Source organism: Camelus bactrianus, chromosome 32 (genome assembly GCF_048773025.1).
Source record: "Camelus bactrianus isolate YW-2024 breed Bactrian camel chromosome 32, ASM4877302v1, whole genome shotgun sequence".
Taxonomy (NCBI): domain Eukaryota; kingdom Metazoa; phylum Chordata; class Mammalia; order Artiodactyla; family Camelidae; genus Camelus; species Camelus bactrianus.
Genome location: NC_133570.1, coordinates 2533385 through 2553696, shown reverse-complemented (window position 1 = coordinate 2553696; position 20312 = coordinate 2533385). Strand labels below are relative to the sequence as shown.

The window sequence follows — 20312 nt, the reverse complement described above, 5'->3', positions numbered from 1 at the left end:
TGACCGGGACATGGATGAGGGGGTGCGATCTGTAGGTATCAGGTGATCAGGGAAGGCGGTCCTGATGCGGAGGTGCTCACACTGAGGTGGGGATGCTGAGAAGGACACAGGTGTTCAACGGCTAGAGACGGAGCTGCCAGGACAGGGGGAGCAGGGACGCCAAAGCCTGGTGGAAGGCGACGGGGCATGTGGGGAACAGGAGGGGAAGGAGGCGGCGGCGGGGGGGGGGGGGGGCTGACCAGTAAAGCGTGGACAGGCAGGAGCTGCGCTGGGATCTCGTGCTGGGTTCAGGTCATGGAGGACCTTGATGGCAATGAATTTTTAGCTCAAAATGAGAGTTTTAAGGAGGGGAGTGGCATGTCAGATCTTGCTTCTGTGCAGAGAGTGGACGAGAGGGGCGCAGACAGATGCCGGAGGCAGGCGAGCAGTAACGGTGGTTTGAGTAGGTTGTGGTGGAGGAGGCAAAGAAGGAGGGACAGACAAGAGCACCTGCTCTGTAGCCCAGAGAGCTATATTCAGTATCTTGTAACAGCCCATGACGGTAAAGAATCTGAAAAAGAGTATACGCATGGATAACTGAATCACTACACCAGCAGCTAACACAACATTGTAAATCGACTCAGGGGCTAAAAGATAATTCAGCCCTCAGAAGCAAGGCGGACAACTTTAGGATGTATCTGGGGGGTAGCGCTGATGGGATGGGCTGTTAAAATAGATGTGGAGGATGCAGGGAAGTGAGGAATCAGGGGTGCTTTCTGTGACTCTGGCTTAAGCAGGTGGATGTACTGGTGGCACCTTTTACCTTTCCCCCCTTCCTCCTTTTTTGAAACATTTATTTTATTTTTATGGAAGTACAGTCAGTTACAATGTGTCAATTTCTGGTGCGCAGCACAACGTCCCTGTCGTGCAGAGACATACGTATATCCATTTTCATCTTCTTTTTCATTAAGGGTTATTAACAAGGTATTGAATACAGTTCCCTGTGCTACACGCCCACCTCCTCCTTCCTGCTACGTGGAGTGACTGTGTGACCGTCGGAGCTCCAGAGCTCACTTTGTGACCTTGAGGGAGAAGGAACCCGGGTCCCTGATGACTCTGGGGTGGCATGTCAGGCCCCAGCTGCCTGCCTCTCAGCTTGTCTAATGTGAGAGATTAGGGTCTGTTGTGTCCGTGTGGCTGTTTGTTTGGTTTTATTTTGTCTTCTGCGCGTGATGAAGGGAGGGAGGGAGGTGGATAAGAAGTGCCAAGTCTGTCTGGTCCGGATGAGTTAGAAGTGCCTTTTACACATCCATCCAGAGATGCCAAGTTCAGATTTATATGCACATATGACTGGGGCCAAGGGTTAATTAATTAGTTAATTAACCATCCTGATTCTGCACAGTAGGAAGTAAGTCTTGTCCTGTCCCACCAGAAAAATCACTGTCCTCATCAGCTTTGCAAAATCCAGGAACAAGGACTGTCCTTCAAGAGATGTCCCAGACCCACAGTAAGTAGGTCCCGTTTCCCCTAAGAGTCCCGTTTGTCCTTGAGGCCAGGGCGGGCTGCCCCCAGTGACTTCTGTGGTGGGGTGGGGGCGCAGTCTGGGCTGTGGGGAGCCAGGGGTGGGGATTCTGCCGACAACCCCCACTGTGCCCCGCCCCAGGTTTTCAGTGCTGGGAGGTGTTTGGGTTAATGAGTGGAAGGCAGTGAGCTCTGCTGCGAGGTCACTGTGACCAAGGAGGACGGGCTGCAGGCCGGACGCCCATCATCCACAGCCCGGCTCTCCAGGCCATCCTTCCTGAGAGAGAGGTTTCAGCCAGGACATCACCCCTGGGGAGAGAGCAGCGCCGGCTGACCCCGTTTAACGGTGCTTTGCTTTCCTGTGCTCTACCCAAGTTAAAGATTTGCGGCAAACCTGTCGTCAGGTGATGGTTAGCATTTCTTAGCAATAAAGCTTAAAAAAAAAATTGTATTGAAGGGTAGTTGATTTACAATGTTAGTTTCAGGTGCACGGCAAAGTGACTCAGTTATACACATACACACATATATTTTTTCCTTTCAGATTCTTTTCCATTATATGTTATTATAGAAAATTGAATACAGTTCCCTGTGCTGTACAGTAGGTCCTTGTTGTTTATGTATTTTATATATAGTAGCGTGTGTCTGTTAATCCGAAACCCCTAATTTGTACCCCCCTCCCTTTTGGTAACCATCGTTTGTTCTCTAAGTTCGTGAATCTGTTTTTGGTTTGTAACTAGAATTTGTACTTTTTTTTTTAGATTTCACATATAAGTGATATCATATATTTGTCTTTGACTTACTTCATTCAATATAATAATCTCTAGGTCCATCCATGTTGCTGCAAATGGCGTTATTTCATTAGCAATGAAGCATTTTTTACCAATACGATAATACGTTTTTTTAGACGTAATGCCGTTGCATGCTTCATAGACGACAGCATAGGGTGAACATAACCTTTATGTGCACTGGGAGGCCGGAAAACGCGTGCGACTCGCGTGATTGCGATACCTGGTTTATTGCAAGGTCTGGCGCCGAACCCGCCAGTCTCCGCTGTGCTCAGTCTGCCCGTCCCTGCGGGCTCTCATGTGTGTCCTCTGTCCCACCCACCGTGTGGCTCAAGGTTCACGCCGATTGTTGACCGCAGCAGCTAAGTCAGGAGCCGGCGGAGAGAGGTGTGAAGCCGAGTCCGGGCTGATCCACCCACATTCCTGGCTTCTGCAAATCCATTTATTCTCGGTCTGCGCTCTGAATGTGTCATTTTGAGAACTGAGTGGCAAAGTCATCAGCCCCTGTCTGCGCAGTGAACATCTGCTAAATGTGTCAACGCACCCTTGTGACATCCTGCACAAAGCGGGTCCTTAGGAGGACTTTGCAGAATGTATGGGCGATGACGGCATAGCTCACACTTCTGTCGTCCCAGGACCGGTTCTGTCACGTCACTGGGCATCTGCGCGTTCCAGGCACAATGCAGGAAGAGCTCTCTTTGGAGGGCTACTGGGTTTGTATGTTACCGAACTTCTGTTTTAGCTAAACCTGTTCCCTTTTTTCATCATTTGCTAGGAACACAGTCCCTAGAACTCACTCCCAGTGGTGCTGGGGTCCTAATTTCAGCTTTCTTAGGTGACTCCCTGGGAATAGGAGCAAAGATGAAAATTGAGCCTGAGCAGTTGGAATTTATCAGGTGCCCATGAACCGTTTCACTTAACAACTCTCTGAAAATCTAATTGTGGGTCCCCCCCCCACACACACACACTCTGTCTTTCATTAAAACAATCGGCAGTGGTTTAGGAGAGGAGCCCAGACAGAGGGGCCGGGAGGGCTGCGAAAGTGGCCCCCGGGTCTCGCCAGGAAACTAGTTCATCAAGAATCGATTTTCCTGCCTCTGGGTGGGAAACGTGGTCTGGCCTCTCGACTGCCTTTAGCAAATAGGATGCAACGGGGCCAGCGTCCTCTGAGTTCTGAGTCTGGACCCAGGAATGCTGCATGCTTCCGATCTTCTTAGAAACCTGCTGAACCGCAGCATAAGTCAGCCCCGGCGAGCCTGGCGGAGGGTGAGAGCCTTGCGGGGCAGGGAGGAGCCGCTGCCGCCACGGCCGCCCCTGCGCCCTCGGCCCACAGCCGACCAGATGGCTGACCGCACGCACACGGGCGAGCCCAGCCTTGATTAACCACCGAGCGTGGCCGACGTCAGCGGCAGCACGGACTCCTGTACAATAATTATAATAAGTAATCATTGTGATAAGTTACAGTTCATAAACCGTATCATGTAATTAATCATAATAATCCTTGATAAAAAATAAACCATTTTCATTCTATGTCACTGACATTTGGTGTGGGTTTTTTTTATTTTTGATGCAATAATAGATAAGCAAAACAGAGTACACCCGGGTGAGCGCGTGCCGGATCTAAGTGGGTCACAGAGACTCTCGCCTGCTGCCTGGCCGCCTGGCTCTGCTGCCCGCGGTCAGCCGCGGGGCTGGACGTGAGGTCGGGTCACGCTGGAACGGCAGGGTCTAGCTCCTGGCCGGTCGTGCATTCTGCAGCCAGACTGCTCTGGCCTGAGCCCCAGATCTGCCTTTTTCCAGCTGTCACATCACGTACACAGCTCAGCCTCTCTGTGCGGCAGTTTCCTCATCTGTCAAATGGGGAAATGAAGGCACCCCGTGAGGTTTGCTGTGAGAATCCGGTCACCGACGGCACGCGGGGTGGTCTGCCCGGTGCCTGCGCCGGGCTCGCCCCGTGGGAGTGCTGGCGGCTGCCACCCTGGCGTGCTTTATCCTGCTCTCAGTTGCCTGCTGGGACCTGCAGGCAGGCGAGTCTTTAACTTGGGCTCGAGTTCCGTTTCCTGTTTTGCTTCCGACCCTGTTGCCGCGCCGTGAATCTACCCCAGAGAAAAGGAAAGACAGCGGTTTGGAGTATCGATCTGGGACACTGTAGGATTCCTAATACAGAGGTTTTCAGTTCCCGGTGGAGATTTTCCATAGACTCCGTAGGCAGGAAACCTCCCTGAGGCTCAGTTGCCTTTAAGAAGCCCCCACGGGTGTGGCCACTCTGAAGGGCGGCTTGGCAGAAACCATTAAAAGGGAAGCTGTGGTGCCTGAGGCTGGGGAATTCCTCTCCTTAAAGGCCGCTCTCGCATCCCTCTCTTGGGGCGTGGAGACTCAGGGCAGCATCTGTACAAGAGTGATAGTTTTTAAAATTAATTAAATTTTTTAACGATAACAAAAAAAGAAAGCCGGCCTCCTTTCCCTGTGGTGTTCTGTGAACGCAGCCGTGTGTGGACTCGTGGGACCTGCGCCACAATCCGGGGACAGAACACTCCTTGTGCGTCGCCCCTCCAGCCCCCCGGCCCTTCCCTCTGGCAGCCACGGTCTCATCTCCATCAGCCCAGCTTTCTTTGAAGATATCACAGAAATGGCATCGTGCCTACATCGTGTAACCTTCTGAGACGGCCTCTCATTATCTTTAATGATGCAAAAGTATACATGCCATTTTACAACTTGCTTTTTTCCCCACTGAACTGTATCTGTCTGCATCAGTGTACATTTTTTTTCTCTTCCCCCCCTTTTTTTAGATGTACAGTGTTCAGTTATATATTCTGTTGGACAGGATAATTTAATGTATCCAGCCAGTCCCTTCATGATGGACCTGTGGGTTGTTTTCAGTCTTTTGCTGTTACAGAAATGGTGCGGCGGCGAAGATTCCTGCATTCCCGCATCTGCACACGCAGGTGGGGCGCAGCCACAAGGCAGAGTAGGTGGGTCAGAGGTGTGCGCACTTGTGACTCTGGGGAACGTTGCCAAATGCGTCCGTACGGAGCTTGTAGCCGTTTACGTTCCCCCCGCCTCCGTGCGGGAGTCCGCTCCCCACGGCTGCCCCAACACGGTGCGCCGCTGCGCTCCGGGATGCGCGCCAAGCTGCCAGGTCAACACGTGACGCTTCAAGCTGCTCCTGATCTGTGCTGGTGCTACTGTGGAGTCAAGCTGAACCTCTTTCCATATGTTTGAGAGTGATTTTTTTCCCCTTTCTGTGAACTGACTTGAGAGACGGCATTTTCAGGCCTCCGTGTTTCCCCACGCCAGGCCTTTCGCTGGAATGCCATGACTTCATGGCAGTTTGGAGGTTCCCCAAGACCACCCCCAAGCTCGTGATTCCCGGGAAGCACTCTCAGAACACAGCAAAGCTGTTACACTCATGGGTACGGTTTATTACAGCGGGGTACAAGCTAGAATTAGCAGGTGGAAGCCGTGTGTAAGGAAGATAATAGGTGAATAACAATAATAAATCAGGGACACGCTGGGTGCAAGCTGGCTCAGCTCAGAGGAGCAGCGTCTCAGCGAGGGGTCTCCAGGGGATTCCTCGATGACCCAGTTGAAGATGCCCGGAATCTTGAGTGGCAGGAACGCAGGGTCAAGGCTGTGGCGTGAGTCAGCCCATGAGCGGATGCAGACAGTGGTGACACGGTTCGTTTCTTGGCACGTAATAGCTGGGGGCATGTGAGCAGCGCCATCCTTCCACATGGAGACTCAGGGGCCCAGGTCCTTTCCCTCCTGTGGCTCCGCCCTCCCCTGGGGCCTCTTCACTCGGCTGGTGGGCGGGGAAAGCGATCAAATCTAAAGGGTTTCTCTGGTCCACACTTGACTCGGCACTTGTGATTTCCACCCACGTTCCACTGATCAAATCTCAGGCGCTTGCTTTACTCAGCTGCAAGGCACACTGGGAAATTCCGCTTGGCTGTGTCCCCAGGGGAACGGGGGCTTGGTGACCCTCACCCAGCAACACCTGCCACCGTCACGGTTGGGTCGGATGGCATTCACCTAAGCTTTTCCCTCTTTCCTTCGGTTTCTTCTGCCGCAAGGGCGGCAGCGTCTCAGATAAAGAGTCATCTCTCGTGGTGGACGGACGGACGAGGAGGGCCTGGAATAAACCCCACTGCTTGTAAGTCTCTGAGATCTGGGGGTCGGTTGCCACTGGAAAACAGGCGGCCTCAGCTGACCGGTCAAGGACTTCCAGCGAATCTCGCTTTATGTTAACAGAGGTACAGAGAGGTGATGTCACAGAGCTGCTCACTGGCGGTGCCTGACCTCAAACCCGGGGGGTCTGGCCCCCCGACACGCTCTTTTGATGGTCACAGTCAACCTTTTCTCTCTCTGCCCGTTTATTCCGACAGATGGCACCTCTCCTGGGGGAATCTAAATGCCTTGGAGGTTTTATTTCTATCCAGACAGCCCCCAGGTTCCAGGAAGGCTCTCTTGCGTAACCGCAGGTGTCTTTTATTTCTCCAGAAGCCTGCCCGTGTGGTGCTCTGGGACCAGCAAGACCCGCGGGGTCTCATCAGCGCTGGGTCTAACGAGGGGAGATGCTCCGCAGAGTCCTGATTTGCCGTCTTCCCTCCCCCGCTGGGAGCTACGAGGTCAGAACAGCTCACCCGGCTCTGCGGAGGAGAAATGATGTGTCCATGGCTGGCGGAAGGACGGTGGAGTCCCCAGTCCCCCTGCAGCAGCAGCTGCAGGAACGTTCTGTTCCAAAGCTATGAAAAAGGCAGAGTGCACCTCATTATCCCGCTTGCGGCCGGCCGGCCCCTGCTTTAACTGTAAACTGTCCTGACATCTCCAACCGAGATAATTACGGTGCTTCAGGGAACTTTTGGCCTTGCTAAAAATACCTGGCGACAGTTTGCGAGGCGGGGAGGCACTTACAGGTGATCCAGGGGCGATTCGGAGCCAGCACGTGCGGATTCATGGTGCGGGGGCCTCCTGGCTGCCTGTCTCCCTCCCTCTTTGAGGTGCCCTCATTCCTCCTGTATCGCAGTCCTCTTCGACCTCACACCTCCGCTTTGGACACTAGCAGGTTTAGGTGAACTCAGTCCTACCCAACAGGGAGGGACTAGCAAGGAGATAAACCCATTTTTTTTTTTTTGAGCTTTAAACCACACTTTAATTTTCAGTGAGCTGTAACCTATTGGTTAATTGAACCAAAAGTACAATTTTAAATGACCGACTATGAAGCTTTTCAAGTCAATTATAGAATGCATAAAGTGGAGATAAATTTGGGCGAAGGTGCAAAGTAGTAAATGTGCAAAATGGAAAATTGTGAGGGTTTTTTTAAAAATGTTTTTTTGGGGGGTAGGGAGTTAGGTTTCTTTATTTAACGGAGTTGCTGCGGATGGAACCCAGGACCTCGTGGGCGCTAAGCACACACGCTGCCCTGAGCTATGCCCTGCCCCAGTAACCGCTGTCGTAATAGCGACAGGGGTGCTAAATGCACGCGAAAAGTTCAGTTAACACCGTGCCAAAGAGGACAGCTTACGTAAACCGGGATTCACCTGCTACAGCAGCAAAGTTAGGGCCGGACGAACCGAAGACATGAACAGCCCTGGGCATTCTCCTTTCAGCCTGCTTCCGAAAAAGCAGCCCGGCTTTCTTCCTGTCCATGGTTTTGTGCTGTTTAGTTCAGTGACTGACAGATGCTGCTGGGGGGGGGGGGTGGGTCACCAAAGCTCAGGGGCCTTTCCCCTGGGGGACACGGCCAAATGGAATTTCCCAGGGTCCCTTGCAGCTGAATAAAGCAAACACCTGAGATTTGATCAGTGGAACGTGGGTGGGGGTCACACGTGCCAAGTCTGCGCCAGAGAGACCCTCTGGATGTGGGCTCCTGCCCATCCACCGCCGAACGGGGGCGCTTGCAGCTGCAGAGAAGTAGCGCAGGGTGTCGCCTCCGTTCACATCCTGTTGGCTAAAGCGGGTCCGTGGGTATGTCTGCTGCCAGCGGGGCCGCGTGTCTGATTCTCCCCCAGAGGCTGGTCCTTAGGGGAGGGGCGGGGGTGATGTTCTAAACGACTGCACAGCCCACCGCAGCTCCACAGTCCCTCGTCCAGATCCTCGGTGCTCGGCTGGGCTTCAAGATTTAGAAATGTCCTGGTTCCACACGCACACATGCACACACGCGCGCACACACACACACACACACACGTGCACACACACAGTCTGTCTTTATATCTATCTGCCTACCTATCTGTATATACATATATACTACACACTCTGTCTAATGTATAATACAGGTATGCAATATATAATGTGAAACAATATATTATTATAATATAACACGAAACAATGTTATTATAATATAGTATGAAACAATGTATTATTATAATATAAAGCAATAGTTATTATGTTATAATATGAAATGATATATTATAATATAATATGAAATAATGTATCATTTATAATACATAAAATTTTACATGCAAATAATATTAATATATTATATTTATAATGTATGTTATATATTATATACTTAATATCTGTATATTTGCCACAGACATACTTTTTCTCTCTCCCCTAATATAACATATATAATATGCTCTCTCTGTAGAGTACACATTCTCTTTATCCCTTTGTCTATGGACATATCTATATACAGATAGAATTTGTACTGTGTGTGTGTATAGAGAGAGAGACAGAGAGAGAATGCGTATGTATAAATGCAGACACAGGCATGTGTACAGTCACATACCCAGTGCTGCCCACCTCTGGGGCAGCACCCCACAGTGAAATTGTTTAATATTTATGCAGCAAAACATGTTAAAGAGGTAAAGAAATGTGGTAAATAAGCACTTCACATAGTTCTTCATTATTTGACCAGTGTTGCTGCAAACCTATGAAAAAAAAATCTGGATTTTAGAGTTTTCTCTTTTTCGTTTTTCTTTTCGGTGGATACTGGGACCACGCGCAGGAGGCTGTGGGTCTGTGAGGGTGAGCAGGGCCCTTAGCGCAGGCCCTGGCGGGTGGCAGGGGCTCAGTAAGGGCTGACACCGCACTTCAGGAGTGGGAAAAGTTTGTAGAACGTCCCTTTGGCAAAACCAACAACAGGAGAAAGCAGGCTTGAGGAGTGACAGTGACACTGAGAGCCCAGCAGACACCTTACGGCGCAAACCAGAGGGAACTCAAGCCAGCTGCTCCCGGTCCTCGGAGGAAGCAGGGCTTGTGGGTTAAGAACACGGTAAAGTCAGGTTTGAGTCCCAGCCAGCATCTCTTAGCGTGCGACCTTGGACAGGATACCCAACCTTTCTGTGCCTCCTTGTCCTCCTCTTGGCTGTGGACGTACTAAATTCTTTCCTCTGAGGGTGTTCGACGGTACAAGGGGTCGTTCCCCTTGCTGGAAGGTCACTGCTTTTACCAGCAAGGAGCAGATGGTGGAGACAAGCCACGTTTGGGGAGAAGCATGGTGTGCCCACGGGACAGTCAGGAAGGGAAATCATTCCAGGGGACGTGATTAGGGTTGCCGTCAGAGAGGCAAACTCCTCATTTGACGGACAGACTCAGAGGGGTAAAGTAACTTGCCTGACCTCACACAGCCTGCCTTGGGACTTCCATCCTCTGATTTCTAGTTTTCTTCTGCCACATCCCTTCATTCTCTGAATACAGAAGCAAATAGCCCCCAAGGTTTCTCAGTGTCAGCAACCAGCGTCAGTATGAATTCAGGCAGAATGGAATCTCATGATTGCAACAGATTGTGACCCTCTTTACAAATCCGTGGTCAAGTGCAAGTTATAGCTGTCAGAGTCAGTGCCCCGAGAGTTTCCTGCAAGACGTACGTGGCAGATTCACATTCTGAAATGCAAGCGAGTTCAGATTGTTCAGGGCGTGTGCAGTCTCTCCAAGCCCTGGGGTTACAATTTAGTACTGACTGGCCCACAGTCTTCTCTCCCTCTGAGATGTCACCACGACGCAAAGGCTGCTGTGAACTGTTCAGAATGGGGTTGTCCTTTGTCTGCCTGAGATGCTGTCTGGGTGGGGAAGTCCATGGAGTGTGGCAGATTCAAGGAGACAAGCATAGACAGATATAAACTATGGTGTCTCGTGCCTCAAAGTGGAAGCACCCAATGAGAGCATTCAGAGAAATATTTTTGACCACCCAGTCTGTGGACCTGATTGTCTCTCCATTACAAAAAAAAGAAAGAAAAAGAAAAAGAAAAAGAAAAAGAAAAAGAAAAAGAAAAAGAAAAAGAAAAAGAAAAAAGAAACAGAAAGCAGCCCCAGTTAGTTTGTTGCTTGCACTAAAGGACTCTGACCAAAAAAAAAAAAAAAAGGTGTCAAAATCCATTCTTTTAAAAAAATTTCATCTCATCTCACTCTTAATTTTTAAAGAAATCAGTGATAAAATATGCATAGCATTTATCACGTAACCATTCGTAAGTGCACAACTCCATGGCATTAAATACATTCATGACGTAACCGTCACCTCTGTCTACACCCAAAATTATCCTCAACAAAAACTCCGTCCCCACTAGACAGTGTCTCCATCCGTCCCTCCCTGCATCCCCCGGTGACTTCTGACCTACTTCCTGTCTCTGTGAATTTGCCTATTCCAGGCACCTTGTTTAAGTGGAATCATACAATATTTGTCCTTCTGTATCTGTCTTATTCTACCAAGCACAGTGTTTTTGAGGTCCACGGATGTCATAGAATAATATCAAATTTCCATTCCTTTTAATGGCTGAGTAATGTTCCACTGTGGGTACGTACCCCGTTTGCTATTCATTCATTTCTTGATGGACACTTGGGGTGTTTCCATCTTTTGGACGCTGTGAATAGTGCTTCTAGGAATGTGAGTAAACAAGTAACTCTGCTTCCAATTCTTCAAAATCAGAATTGATCCTTTATGAGGGCATAGTCCTGGAGACCCTTGTAACTCTGTCTCTCTGTCTCTCTCTCTGTGGGACAATCAGCTCACACACTTTCCCCTCTTCTTTCTCATACTGAACAAGTGTTGCTGAATCTGCTAAATTTGAACTGTCTCCACTTTACATTGGGGTTCTGCTAAATCATTAGATTTTCAGCAAAGCCCTGTCATTATTTCCAGAAAATTCTATGCTCATTCGTAACCAGAGACCTCAGCAAAGGCATTCCCTTCCTGCCACGTTTCCCCACCCCCTGGAAAAACTTAACCAGTCCTGTTGCCACCTCCCCAAGGCTTCCTGAGCAATAATAGCCGATTTTACTGAATCATGTCGAAAATAATGGATTAAAATCACTCTTCCCTGGGAACACATCTGTATCCCCCTAGGACCTACAGCATCTTAAAGCAATGTCAGATGCAGGGATTTCTGGCATCTAGCTGCCTGGATGGAGAGAAGGGTAATTTGAGCTGGAGGACTTTTCTGGGTGAGGAAGCCGCCTCATCACACCATCGGACCATCCATCGGGCTGTCAACTTTGCACCAAGGATGATGTACCGTCAGTCGCAGAGCCTGCCCGCGGCCCCAGCCCTGCTCAGCTGCCGACAACTGCTTTGCCAGGGAACCCTGTGGATCCTGTGAAAAACAGCCCCTCTCTCCCACGAGCAGCCAGAAAATCCACCCAAAGGTCATTCTGGTTTTTGAGAGATGTGACATTTCTTTTCAGTCCATTCATGACAGACTGGGGGGTTGAAGCGTGTCGGTCTGTGATGCGCAGGTCAGGGGGAGACACAGGGCTCGTACTGAACTCCAGGCGCTGGGGGAGTGAGTGGGGACCCGGTCCTGCGCACACGCCGCTCCCCGGCTGGCCGCCGCGGGCCACAGCTGGCAGCACCCCGGTGCTGGGCGGTCCTTTCGTCCAGTGGCTGCCGATGCACGGGTGGGTGTTTTGCTTTCCTCCAGAAGTTGGTCTCAGGTCTTCTTTGTGCCTTGTATGGACAGCAGAGCACTCCAGAAGCAGTGCTGGCATTCCTCACCTGCAAGGGGCAGAAGTGGGACTGCCCCCCTCTCCCAGCTGGCCTCCCCTGGCGTGCCCCTGCGCAGGCCACGCCGCACACAGAGCCGTCTTGTCCAAGTTGCAAACGAGTTTCTGGCCCAACCAAGAGCTCCTCATTGCACGGAGACTAAACTCCCACCTCCTGTCACGGCCACTGGGCTCCCGCCGTATCCCTGCCGCCGGCCCTGGCAGCCTCTCCCGCACCTCCTCCCTGCCCCCTCCCCTGAAGCCCCCCTGCCCTCCCCCGGCCCCAGCTCGCTGCTCCTTGGCCCTGGCGGTCCCCTCTCCTGTGATAACCAGCTCCTCCCCCCAACCCCGTGCTCAGAAGGGGGACTCTAATGCCACATCCTGCACAGAGGCCTCATTGTCCACCTTCCCCAGAGAGTCTACTCCAGGACGTCTCTGCCGTATCACCCAGTTTCATCATCTTCATGGCACTTGCCACTGCAACGACCTGGTCCATTTGCTGCTCTCCTGGCTGCGTGTCCGCCCCCGCCCCCACCCCTTTAAGAGCCCCTTTAAGAGGGGTCACCCTGATGAAGCTGGATCTCGAGGGCGGGGACGTTGAACACCTGTAACTTACATAATACTGTCCATCAACCGTGCTTCAGTCAAATAGCTTATTCGCTTAAGCCTCAACATTTAATTGGAAAAATAAGGTTAAGAATAAATAAAACTGAATATGAATCCAATTTTTAAAAAAAGAATGAATGAATGAATGAATGAATGAACAAACACCCCGTGGAGCTGCCAGGAAAGCAAATGATGTGAGGTGTTTGAAGCTCTTAGCACCGGGCTGGGCGTGCAGTTGGTGCCGCTTTAATTCTACTGTCATTGTTGCGAGTGAGGGGTTTCATCTGGGCCACAGGCCGACTGGGTGGCGTTTTCAGAATGCTTTTTAAAACTGAGCCACTCGTAAGATGCTGGGGGGTTTCCATTAAATCCTTCTTTCTAGGTTCCTTTTCCCTTCCTGTTGTTGGCCCCCAAATCAGGAACTCTGGCAACACCAGGTTCACATCCACGAGGCAGCGGCTGGTTGGGTCTGGGCGGCGTGTGCTGGTTTCACAGCTTGCTGCAGGCCCCCCGCTCTGATGACTGTTCGCCCGGCCCCGGGAGCATCCGAGTTCGTAGGACGGATGGGGGCCTGGTGATCGTAGTAAGAGCCGTGATTTCTGAGGGTCTACCTGTCTGAAGCAAGGTCCGGGTTGAGGCGGGGGAACCGCGTAAATCCCCCTTTCCTGACCTCTGAAGCCGCAGATGTACGGGGGCCCCTGGTGGCGGGGTGGTCTGCAAAGTGCGGTGTCTGGGGTTCCCTCCACCTGAAGCAGGCCCACGGGGGTCACAGATCAGGCTGATGTGTCTGGGGGTGATGTTGGCCACATGCTTCTCCTCCGGGAAGCTGACGCCACCAGCTCTCTGCACCCATGCTGTCCGGGAGAGCGATTCCCCTCTGCCTGTAAACCCCGGGCTTCCTCCTGCTCTCCGACGCCCAGAAGTCTCCCTGCCGGGAACGGAGCAGTGTCCCAGGCTGCCACCTACCTCAGCGGGCTCCCCGCCAGGAGTAGGAGGAGGGAGGGGACACGTGTGGGACTGACTGCTGGACGGAATGAATAATGAGATGCTCTGGGAGGGGCACTGTTGCTCTGGGCAGGACCCACCACCGCCTCAAATTATCGAATGACCAGGAGCCCCCACCCCTAATGCCCAGCCCCCAGCCCCCTGACTCCCCTGCATGCTCTGCACACAGGGGGCGAGCCAGCCGCTGACAGCCACGTGATCCCTGTGGCCTTTCGGTGCCCCTGACACTTAGGTCCCTGCGATAACTCAGCAGGGGGCCCTTCGGACGCAGGAGTGGCCCTCGGAGCGGTTACAATGAAGCAGTGGCCTGGCCGCTGGTGGCCGGGAAGCTTCCGACTCTGTCACCCTGGACGTTCACGTTGCTGCAGGATGCCGCGCTCAGATGCCTGGTGCCAGGGGCACACCGGTGGCTCTTTGAATGCGGTGGAGCCATTCCGTGACAAGGGGACAGGAGGAATGGCCCCAAGCCGCCTGTCCTCTTATTAAGGGCTCCTTGTTGTCATTCACCAGCATGAGGGTGTGTCCTTTCAGATCCCTCCAGACAGAGAGCTGACGGGTAAGGGGCTTTCTTGGGAAAGGTACGCGTGTACATTACCCTGAAATGGAGCGAAAGGGCATTTTGCACAGTCAGCAATTCCGCAGTGCGATCCACCGAGCCTCCTGGTGCCGCTTTGGTTTGCATGTGCTTGTGAATTCCCTGTTCTGCTCAGCACAGTCGGAGCTGGGGTCTCTGTCGTTTACAACCCGAAGAGTCGCTGCAGATTTAAGAACCATGCCTGTCATTATGGTCATTAGCGGACTGTTGTCACCAGGACGCAGAGTACAGGTGGATGGACAGCATGCCTCCGAGGACATTCACACACGCCTTTGGAAAATAACTGATAGATGAGCAGTAGTTTTCCTGTGCCACTCTGGAAAAATATTCAGTAGACTCTTCCCAGACCTAATTCGGTCTAAGATCAACTCTTCTCTGAGGCTGCCACTGGTCAGAGTAAATATCGTATTTTCAAAAGACTTTTTATACCGTCCTAAGAGTCTCACAGTTACAGAATTCCCTCCCTGGTTGACGCTCCCTGGGGACACACAAAGAGGCACGTGAATCTCATCGACAACTTGTCTCCAAGCTACATTTTCAGGAAGGTTTGCTTCGGGGGAGCATTCCTGCCGACAGCTCCTCCGTCCATGGTGTGTGGCTTTTTGTTATAACCTCGTGGACGTTTTGTTGTCGTTGTTGTTTTCCTTTGCGGGGGAGATAATCAGGTTTATTTATTTTATTTTATTTTTAGGGGAGGTCCCAGGGATGGAACCCAGGACCTCGTGCACGCTAAGCACACGCTCTACCACTGAGCTGTGCCCTGCCCAGCACTTCTCGTTACACCCTCACGGCTCGGCTTACATCATCTCTAGGAGACTTGGGAACTTGCCTTTCTGGGTACAGTCAATGTTCTGGTTGCCAGTGACAGAAACTGATTTAGACGAATTTCAAGAGGAACGGCCTTGATTAGAAGGTAATGGGGTATCTTACGAAACAGGAAAGTAGGCTGAAGAACTAGACTTAAAATGGACAGGAAGCGACCGAGCATCAGAACAGGTGTGGGCGGCAGAAGCTGAGGGCACGGCCGCCGACATCCTCTGAGCGGAGGAGATCGGGGCGTGTCTGTTGACGGCTCGGCCAGCCTGCACCCGACAGGGGACACGGGGCTCCCCCAAAGCAACCTTGTGTGCTGTCCCCAGAGAAAGGGCGACCCCCGAAATGTCAAGACGACACACGACCACCACGCCCTCCCTTAACGGACCCTCTCTTGCTGGACGCAGAGGCTGTGTTCCGAGTGTGCAGCAACCAGCCCGAACACTGGCCAGTCAGACGGGACCTGGCTGCACACACCTGGGCCAGCCCGGGGCCGCCCGCGAGCACCAGCCACGTGGCAGGTACAAGTCTTTCTGCTCTTACAGACCTTTCCCCTCGTCCTGAACGTTGCACAGGTAAGAATAAACACACACTGGTTTCTTGTTTGCATCCTCTTCCTTCTCTCTGTGGATTGTCTCTGGGTAGTTTTGGAGCCAGGGTGTCTAACTGGGGGAGGGACTGTGACCTTGTCATTTCCACTCAGCATCTTCAGTGGGGTCGTGTTTTATCCGGGGGTCTCAGGGTTCCCACCGGAAAACTGGGGCAATGGGCCTTTAAATCCAACTGAGCTCAACCTAGTTTCTTAAGGCTTTGTTCGCCCCCATCTCTCAACAACAAGTGACAAAGTCATTAAGTGTAAAAAAAAAAAACGCCGCACTCCCTGAATGAGACGGCCACTCCGTCTGCGGCTGTTTCCTCAGACTGAACAGCAAGATTGCCGTTGCTTTCAGGGATGAAAGCCGAGAGCCCACATCCTGCTGCCTGGTTAGCATCCTGCTGTCAGGGCTGGCTTTATCTGGAGAAGCCGTCCCTTCCAAAACAAAGAGACAGAACCAAAAACACCCCCCTCACCCGAAACAGTGCCAAAACAGGGTGTCTTTTCTTCTTGAAAAACAGCAGTTTAATTGCCTCAGCGTTTAGAGACAAAATCAGTGATGTGTTCCCTAATGAAATGTTTCACACTATTTGGAGCCTTTGAGGGGAGAAAAGAAAAGTGCTCGCCCCCATCTATAAATCACGCTAAATCATTCCTGCTGTTTTCGAAGGAGTCTTTGTTCACCCTCCGTGTGTAGTATTATCTGCGTGACACAGAGGCTGGCAGAGGCAGCAGGGACAGGACACTCTGAGCACATTTAATGAAGTCGCTCCAAACATTGTATCAAAATAAATGAAGTGAACGAAGGCAAGAGCTCATTCCTGGGTCCCTCTCTCTCTCTCTCTCTTTTTGCAACAGTAACCGCTGTGCGAACCACACACCAGGGGCGATTCAGATGCACGGCGGAGTTCGAAGGCGCCTCTGTGATGTATTGCACACCAGGACACAACAGGCAGCTTCAATCGTTATGTTTAATTCCAGGAATTCTTTGCAGCCGGGAACTGGGAAGAAATAGGGTGGAGGGGAGAGGGAGAATTGCAGCCTTTTCAATCCCAGGTTTTTGCTTCAGGTTTCGTCAGATGGCAGCAGACAGGTTCCTGGGGTTTCGCTCTTCCGGATCTGCTGGTGGGACTCCCTGTGTCGTCCGGGGGAACACTGCTCAGAAGTTCGCGGCTCCCGTGGGGGCGGACCTTTGTCATTTTTCTGACTGTCCAGTCCCAGGGACCCCTTTAGGGCAGCCCTCACGGAAGAGTGAGATTCTGCCTCTGGCAGCTGGGGGTCAGCATGTGGCCTGGACTTGGTCAACCGGATTCTTTCTCCAAGAATTGTTGATTCTTGAGTAACAGGTACGGGGAGGCGGGGGCTGTCGGAAGTCACACTGATGGTGGGGACGTCAGTGGCTTCTGTACCTTTTTACCTTTTAATAGCTCGGGATGCAGTATCTGTCTCTCTGTAGTTCCTTTGTTTCCTGCTTTGTTCTCCGCCCCACCCCGGACTTTCATCCCCGTTGATTCTCTGAGTCCTGACAACTTTCCAATAATGGGTCAATTTCTATTGCTTGCAACCAAGAAGACTGACCATCTCCAGTAAGCTTCTCAGAAGAAAATGCCATTTTTTGTGTTGTTGTTGCCTCGAGGGAAAAACCTTAATCCTGGGGTTGAAGATAAGAAAGATAATGTTCAACAAATTCATGAAATTCCGGCTGTGCACCAGGAATCGTTATTTTAAGGTAGTTCATGGTCTTTCTCATTTTACAGGTTAGAAGACTGAAGCAGAGAGACGATAAATAAATTACTTAAGTGCGTCGAAGTAAAAAGCAGAAGGACCAGAAATGGGACCCAGGGGGTCTGGGTCTAGTTCTTGCTTTTTGAAAGATTTTATTTCTTTATTTTTCAGTGGCGGTTCAGGGGATGGAACCCAGGGCTTCGTGCTCTGCCACTGAGCCCTCCCCTCCCTGCCAGCTCTTGCCTTTTAAGGACCGAGTTCCATTGTCTCTCGAACAATGAAACGGCCCAACTGTGCCTGCAGATCGGGAGAGCCTCTCGCCACGTGGCCACGGGAGCTGTGGTCTCTTTGGTGGGCAAGGTTGATTTGACGCTCCCCGTGGCTGCGTTCCCTCGGCATCCTCTCCAAACGAGGTACCGGGGAGCAGTGCATCCTCTTCCACGTTCTTATATCACGTAGACAGCGCAGCAAGCTAGAAATACTGTGCATTTGGAAACACTGGAGGAAGCGTTGGCTGCTTTGAGCAATTATCCGGCAGCCGTGTTCCCTGGCTAAGCCTGCCGCCCCTCGTGCCTCCCCAGCCTTGGAGAATTAAAATTCCTCCGTCCAAGGGCACCGTGCTGTACTCACATCACGCCTTTGTGCAGTATGACTGTGTCCTTTTTACACAGTTGATGGATGGCATACATAGCAAAATGCCTAAAATTTTGACCCCAAACGGCATGTGGGGTTTGGGAGCCGCGGCTCACCGGAAGTTGATTCTGAGACCAGGGAAGGTGTTTCGGGAGGCGGTTTCAGAGCAGCATAGCCGGGAGGCAAGAGGCCCAGCGAGCTTTCCTCGAGGCTCCTACAATGCTAGGCAGGCGGAAGGCCACTGTCACCGTGTCCCTTGGGGGAGCAGGAGCCTTTATTGAATACCACCCTGCCCAGACCGCCGGGATCCACGAACAAAGAGATGCCCCTCGCGTTTCCTGCAGAATCTGTAGCTCGTGTGAGGTGCGCACATCAAGTCCCGCCCCCCGCCCAAGCTCCGGCCTCCGTTCCTCACGGGATTGCTTAAGCTTTGCCCAGCTGCCTTGTCCTTGGCCAACCTCGCTCTAATACCTACAGATTTGGAAACACAACCCCGTTCCTCTCAAGTGACCTTGACCTCGAAGTCCTCCTCTGCAGAGCCAGGGGAAACAGCAGGCCTTGCCCCGGAGAAGCCCACAGACCCTTTTGCGTTCTCCAGGGGGCTCATAAGCCCGCCTGCTTCTGCCTGACCAAGCCGAGTGAGCTCTGGGCCCAGCCTTGGCCTCGTCGGTGCGTGATCACCAGCCGGCCCAGCTGAGGCTGAGAAGCCGCAGTCACTGCGGGAGCTCTCCGCCCCGGACACTTCGCCCGCAGCTGTAAACCACAGGGCGCATGTGCCGTTTTCCGCGAAGGCGAGCTCAGCTGGACCACTGAGAGGGGTGGCCTCCCTGGGACAACGGAATGCTTGGGAAACAACAGTAGGAAACAAAGACGTCAAAGCCAGTCTTCTCTGTAGTAGGTGTCAGCCGGGGTTGTCACCTGGAGGGCGTGTGCGTGTGTGCGTGCGTGCACATGTGTGCTTACACGCCACACGTGTCTGTAGAACAAGGGTTAAGAATGCAGGCTCTTGGAAGGAGAAAGAAAAATGCCATATGGTATTGCTTATCTGTGGAATCTTAAAAAAAGGACACAAATGAACTACTTATTATTTATAACTTAGATGACTGATTTCTTGAATACGTGTGAGCACACATGACGGTCCTTTATGACTGGGTCACCGCGTTCCGTTGATCCTGATTTTGTGGTTGGCTTTATTCCTTTGATAACTATGTAAGTTTAAAAACCTAAAGCTCCAACCTGTTCTTAGAAACAATGGACAGTACGTGTATGTAAACTAAAAAATGTGCAGTGTGCTGTATACATGTTTTTACAGCCAGTATATTGTCTGTGTGCAGTATCACTGTGGTAATTCCACCTAATAAGACTGAAAAGGAAAAAGAGAAGTTAAAAAAAGAGAACACAGGCTCTGAAAGCACCTGTCTGACTTCGTCTTCTGGGGGCTGCTACGTGTGCGCTGTGTGACCTTGGGCGAGGACCAGGGGGCTCAGAACTGGAGCGCAGGCCACGGCGCCACACGGCTTCTCCAGTGTGAGCATGAGTGACAAGCCAGACAGACAAAACCAGGGTCCGTCCCACCCCACCTTCGTTCCGTCCTCTGATTCTTTCCAGATCAAACATAGTTACCAGTTTCCAATTTAAAAAAATTTATTATTGTCTTTATTTTTTAATTGAAACATAGCTTCAGGTGTACCATGCAGTGCTTTGACATTTGAATAATTATGAAGTGACCCCCACGGTAAGTCCGGTGACCGTCTGTCCCCACGCGAAGCTACTCCAACGTGATTGGCCATGTTCCCTACGCTGTGTGTTGCATCCCCACGACTTGCGTAATATTTAACTGGACGTTCGTCCCTCTCAATCCCCTTCACCTGTTCTGCCCCACCCCCTCCCCCGGCACCTACCCGCTGGTTCTGTGTGTCTGTACATCTGGGTTTCGTTGTGTTTTGTGTGTTTGGTTGGTTGGTGTTTTAGATTCCACCTGTAAGTGAGGCTGTGGTATTTGTCTTTCTCTGACTTATCTCACTTAGCGTAACACCCTCTAGGGTCATCCATGTTGGCACAGATGGCAAGATCTCATCCTTTCTTATGGCTGAGTAATATTCCATCGTGTGTGTGTGTGTGTGTGTGTGTGTGTGTG

The 20312-nt window shown here is 51.6% G+C and overlaps 1 protein-coding gene across 5 annotated transcripts in view; it reads left to right on the top strand.

Moving 5' to 3' along the window:
- Positions 1–19933, top strand: part of GLT1D1 (glycosyltransferase 1 domain containing 1) — a 99958-nt gene extending 80025 nt beyond the window's left edge. Inside the window, exons 13-14 of one of the 5 annotated variants that reach the window (XR_012503589.1) lie at positions 15101–15322; positions 15630–19932. Coding sequence is in view for 2 of the 5 variants with exons in the window: in XM_045511728.2 (XP_045367684.2) it covers positions 6786–6878 (93 nt within the window). In the remaining 3 variants the exon portion in view is untranslated. Of the gene's footprint in view, positions 1–6785; positions 7060–15100 lie in introns of those variants that run through there. The other 4 variants (XR_012503590.1, XR_012503591.1, XM_074356090.1 and 1 more) reach the window with 4 other exon arrangements.
- The last annotated feature ends 379 nt before the right edge of the window (positions 19934–20312 follow it).